The sequence below is a fragment of the Abrus precatorius genome, unplaced genomic scaffold (assembly GCF_003935025.1).
Source record: "Abrus precatorius isolate BTA unplaced genomic scaffold, Abrus_2018 Scaffold1, whole genome shotgun sequence".
In the NCBI taxonomy this organism is placed as follows: domain Eukaryota; kingdom Viridiplantae; phylum Streptophyta; class Magnoliopsida; order Fabales; family Fabaceae; genus Abrus; species Abrus precatorius.
The window spans coordinates 1,412,883-1,417,630 of NW_020874291.1; the positions used below are offsets into that span (position 1 = coordinate 1,412,883).

At 26.8% G+C, this 4,748-nt stretch overlaps 1 protein-coding gene across 2 annotated transcripts; it reads left to right on the plus strand.

The window, feature by feature from the left end:
- Positions 1-1,030: 1,030 nt before the first annotated feature.
- LOC113857620 (non-specific lipid transfer protein GPI-anchored 2-like) lies at positions 1,031-4,528 on the plus strand. Of its 2 annotated transcripts, none has more exons than XM_027489701.1 (4): positions 1,031-1,537; positions 2,764-2,820; positions 3,942-3,995; positions 4,216-4,528. In XM_027489701.1, exons 1-4 carry the CDS (start codon positions 1,168-1,170, stop codon positions 4,347-4,349), a joined length of 615 nt encoding a protein of 204 aa, XP_027345502.1. In that variant the 5' UTR covers positions 1,031-1,167; the 3' UTR covers positions 4,350-4,528. The 2 variants fall into 2 exon arrangements, with proteins under 2 accessions (XP_027345502.1, XP_027345509.1); XM_027489708.1 differs by having other exon boundaries at positions 1,032-1,537; positions 2,764-2,805; positions 4,225-4,480.
- Positions 4,529-4,748: the final 220 nt, after the last annotated feature.

Sequence of the window (4,748 nt, forward strand, 5' to 3'; positions counted from 1 at the left end):
ATCAATCGAATTTCACATAAGATAGGGTCATTGCCGACAAATAACTTGTGTGTTTAATTTTGCTTATTGTTCTTAAGAATTTTAGTTTAGAAAATTACTGTATTAAGATATATTTAGCACTTGTGATCTTTGAATATTTATTTTTTTTATTTATGTTTGTACCTTGTTTAACAACTACTGCTTGAATTTTTGTATTATTATGGTACTTATGTGAAGTTATATAAATATATTTTTCTTTATAAATTTTTTTTTTCAAACAAGCGTGGGTAATGAGTAGAAGATGGGTATACGAGTATCTAGAGGATACAGGTACGGTACGAGATCAATGTTCATATCCACGCGAATATGAGGCTGAGTACAGTTATTTTTTTAAAATGCGGATATAAAAATGGATACTATAGTATCCTACCTATTATCATCCCTATTGCTATTGTCACAGTACTATTTAGTTTGTAAGAATTGTTTGTAATAGGTAAAATTATTATTTTAAAAAAATAATAACTTCCTGATATTTTAAAATAATAAATAAATTAAAATTCAGAGTTTAATTTAACATGTAAAATAAAATAGAAGAAATATATGAAATGAAAGTATTTATTATAAAATATTATTATTATTTAATTATAATTGTCTTCATTGGAGATTAATCTTAATCGAGTCGGTAAAATTATCACTAACGATAAATTTTTTCTTTTATCTTATACAGTAATCAATACTTTAATATTTAATTTATAAATAATTAATAAAAATGAACTAAAACATTTCTCTAAATGTTAACACATTAATTAGCAACAACCTATGTATAGCAATAAACAAAATCAGTAGCTACTTCAAGCCATTCACATCGCTCAGATGTGGAAACGGCGTTTAATTTCGTTCACACGCCGTTTTGGGATCAAGTAATGGACGACATTAATTACTTTAGAGGATAGAAGTTGCATTACAACAGAAAGAGAGAGGAACAAAACGGTGCACAGTGATAGTTGGTTAGTTGTTATATTCATTAAATTTAGCCAACAAAAGTTAGGGATAGAATTTCCAAACGAAGACACACTCTATTTAACTTCATCTTACCTATCTTGACAGCCTCAAATTAACCCACAAAATTTCACACTCCATAAATCACAAACTTTAGTTAACAGTGCCAAAACACAACACCACAACCAAATGGCTGTAACCACCACCCCCAAAGTAGCAGCAATCGTCACTCTGGTTCTCGCAATAGCATGTTATGGCACATCTGCGCCAACTCTGGCACCGGAAACCGCTGCGGCTCCGTCTCCGGGGGGCAGTGATTGCTTCATGGTAATAGCAAACGCGTCTGATTGTCTAACCTTTGTGGAAGATGGGAGTAATTTGACCAAACCTGACAAAGGGTGTTGCCCTGAGTTTGCAGGGTTGCTTGAAGGCAACCCTATTTGCCTCTGTGAGTTGCTTGGCAAACCTGATTCTATTGGCATCAAGATCGACATGAAACAAGCTCTCAAGCTCCCTTCTGTTTGTGGCTTGAAAACTCCCCCTGTTAGCACCTGTGCACGTAAGTTTCATCTTCTTCATGACAACAATGGCTATCTATTGTTATATATAACTTGCTTTTCAACTTCTAGATTATCAAAACTCATCAATCTTATGCACTGTGTTTGGCTAGTTGCTACAGGTGAAGAAGGATTTTCATATACACTGTTATATAAGAAAAAAATGTAAATAATTTTAGTCAGATTTGTTAATATAGAGTCACAGTTATTTATTTTATTTTATGTCTTTGTCTTAATTATATCTATAAAGGATTCGAATCTTAGAATCTTTAGTTAATAAACATATTTTAGATCTGAAATTTGGTTGTAATGTTTTTATAAAATATTGCCGATCGTCAGGTAGATCTGAAATTTTATTAATCTATAAATAGCAAAATTTTATAAAAAAATATATAGTTGCTAATATTAATTATTTAAATAAAAAATATTTTATAAATTTCTACTTTTAAGATTAAGTTTAAGAATCTAAATGTATGAGTATACAATAAAGAAAGAATTCAAATATACTATATTTTTTAAAAATCATGAAAGTATAATAATGTTTATTTTTAATAAAAATTACTATTATCAAATTTAAAGATTGAATTTACTATAACTTGCATTTTTGTGCATTTCCAGCTCAGAAGGAGCTTGTATGTATGATAGTGCACATGTTGGCAATTATTAGCGGCGAGAAACTAGCACCGTTTCCACCGCCATCGGCCAACGATGCAACTACAGTAGAATTTAGTGCTGTAGGACCCATAACAACAACTTCAATCTCTTAATTTACGTTATAATTAATGCCATCTTTTTCCCTTGTTTTCATGGTGCCATTTTATTTATAGAAAACATTTATCTATAGTAAAATTTTATGTATTTCTACAATTGGGAGAATTGAATACCTTTCTTACATGTAAAATAAAAAGATTATTGATAATTTTATATTAATAATCACTAGAATTAGTGGTTTAATTAAAAAATTAATATTTTTAAATTTTTAAAATTTAAAAAAATTATATTTATTAATTTTAAAAAATATAAAATATCTCTTAAAATTTATAAATATTATAGTAAACACCTTTTTTTATTTTCCACCTTTAGATATATTTATATTTTTCAAAGGTATATTTACATTTTCCAAAGTTCAAGTGTTAGATTAATGTATTATTGACCAAAGAAAATTCTTTGGATATGTATTATGAAGACTGTTTTAATTTTGTTTTGTTGATTTCTCATATTGTGACAGTTGCGGGAATCCCTGTGTCCATGCCTCCTTCAATGAGTGATGGTTCCATGTCACCAAGTGAGTTTTCATTTATTTATTAATATTTTATTTAGATGAATTTAATAAAATCGAATATTTTTATAAAGCTTAATTGATAGTAAAAATTGACATATTTGTTGTCAAGCTCTATTATCTTGTTAATGTTAGCCTTCTTTTAAAAATAAGTTTTCATAATACAAATTTTAAAATTCTGAAAATAAGTTTACAAAATTAGGTTTTTACAATGCTGAAAATTAATTTCTAGAATTATTAATTCTTTTTAAAAATAAAAATTTAAAATTATGATTCTACACTTTCAGAAATAAGTTTCTGGAATTAATATTTTACATATTTAGAAATTAATTTCTAGAATTGTTAACCATTTTTAAAAATAAATATCTGGAATTAAAGATTCTGTACTTCTAAAAAATAAATTTTGGAATTATAAAATTTTAATTTTGAAAATTTATTTCTAAAAGTGTAGAATCTTAATTTTGAAAAATTTTTATGAGAAGAATTAATTTCTAAAAATATAATTTTAGAAACTTATTTGAAAAAGATCTTTTTATTCTCATAAAAAATATTTTGAAAAAAAGTTAGAAATTCTTTTAATATAGATATAAAAAGAGAAAATGAGTGCAAAAACTAACCCTTTAACCTCTTGGAGTGACCAAAGAGAAAAACACTTTTTTGAGTTTTGACAAAAAAAAAATTAAAATCCTTTTGAGTCAGTCACCCTACAAAAAGGGATTGAGAGTGTATCTCAGAGAGGTCGAAAAAATTAACAACTAGAGAAATGAAATTGATCCATCTATTTAGATTTGTGTTACACCTGAATTTACATTGTCATGACAATTTCAGCAACTCTTTATTTCACATTTAAAATTCCATTTCTAAAATGAAAAACATTTAAGCTCCTTTTAGCAATTTTCTTTAGCAATAATTTTTTCCCACAATTCATAGTTTATTATGATTTGAAGAAATTATTTTAACACAATTTCAAAAATCTCTTTTATAATTGATTTATTGTAATAAAAAAACCTTTGATTGGCAAAAGCATTGTTGTTCTCTTCAATGTACAATGAAAGAATTGCTAGTTGCTACTAGCATGAAATTGTCTTGGTGATAACTTCATATTGTTTCTCTAAAATATAATGAAGGTATTGCACCAGGAGCTGCTGCCACCAGTCCTTCAAGTAGAGCTTCTAGTCCTGGTATGTCATTCTAGTTTTGTGTTCTTTTTTTTTTTTTTTCAATACTTATTATCTAAACAAAGTAAAATAATTTAAATTTTTCTATTTTTATTTATATAAATTTTTAAAATTTTTTAGATAATAAATACATACACTTTTTATTTAATACATACTTTATTAAGTAAAAAAAAGTGATTATGAGAAAGATATACAAGATAAGAACTCAATAAAAAATATGCAGATGGTCGAGGTTCTTCTTCAGACGAAGCTGCTGCTAACCCTTCTCAAAACAAAAACGAAGCTTCGGGCATTCAAGCCTCTACTTTGGCTTTAGTTTTTGGCTTCTCCACCGTTTTTGTTTCTATTTTCTTTTGATTAATTTAATTTACACACATTTCTTTGTGCCATTATTTTCATACATCTTTTATTTCCTCATTATTTGTATGTTTGTAAGTTGCTTTGACAACGCCTTTTGTTGTAATTTTATGCTCTGGTACTATTATTATTGTCATTTGACATACTTTAACTAGGATCTTCTTGTCACTATTGTCTCGATCTATTCATTTTTGGTGTTGTATTATATTTTGATTTTTAAAAATAAATAATATTGTCATATTCCAATGTGATTTTAGTGGATGAATCAAGAATGTGTTTACCATGTGAAAAGTTAATTGTTGTAATTTACATAAACTCTAAGATTTACAGAGAGTATATATATATATGTATATAATTCTGAGAGAAAAAAATGCCATTTATAAAAATTAGAAAGATAAA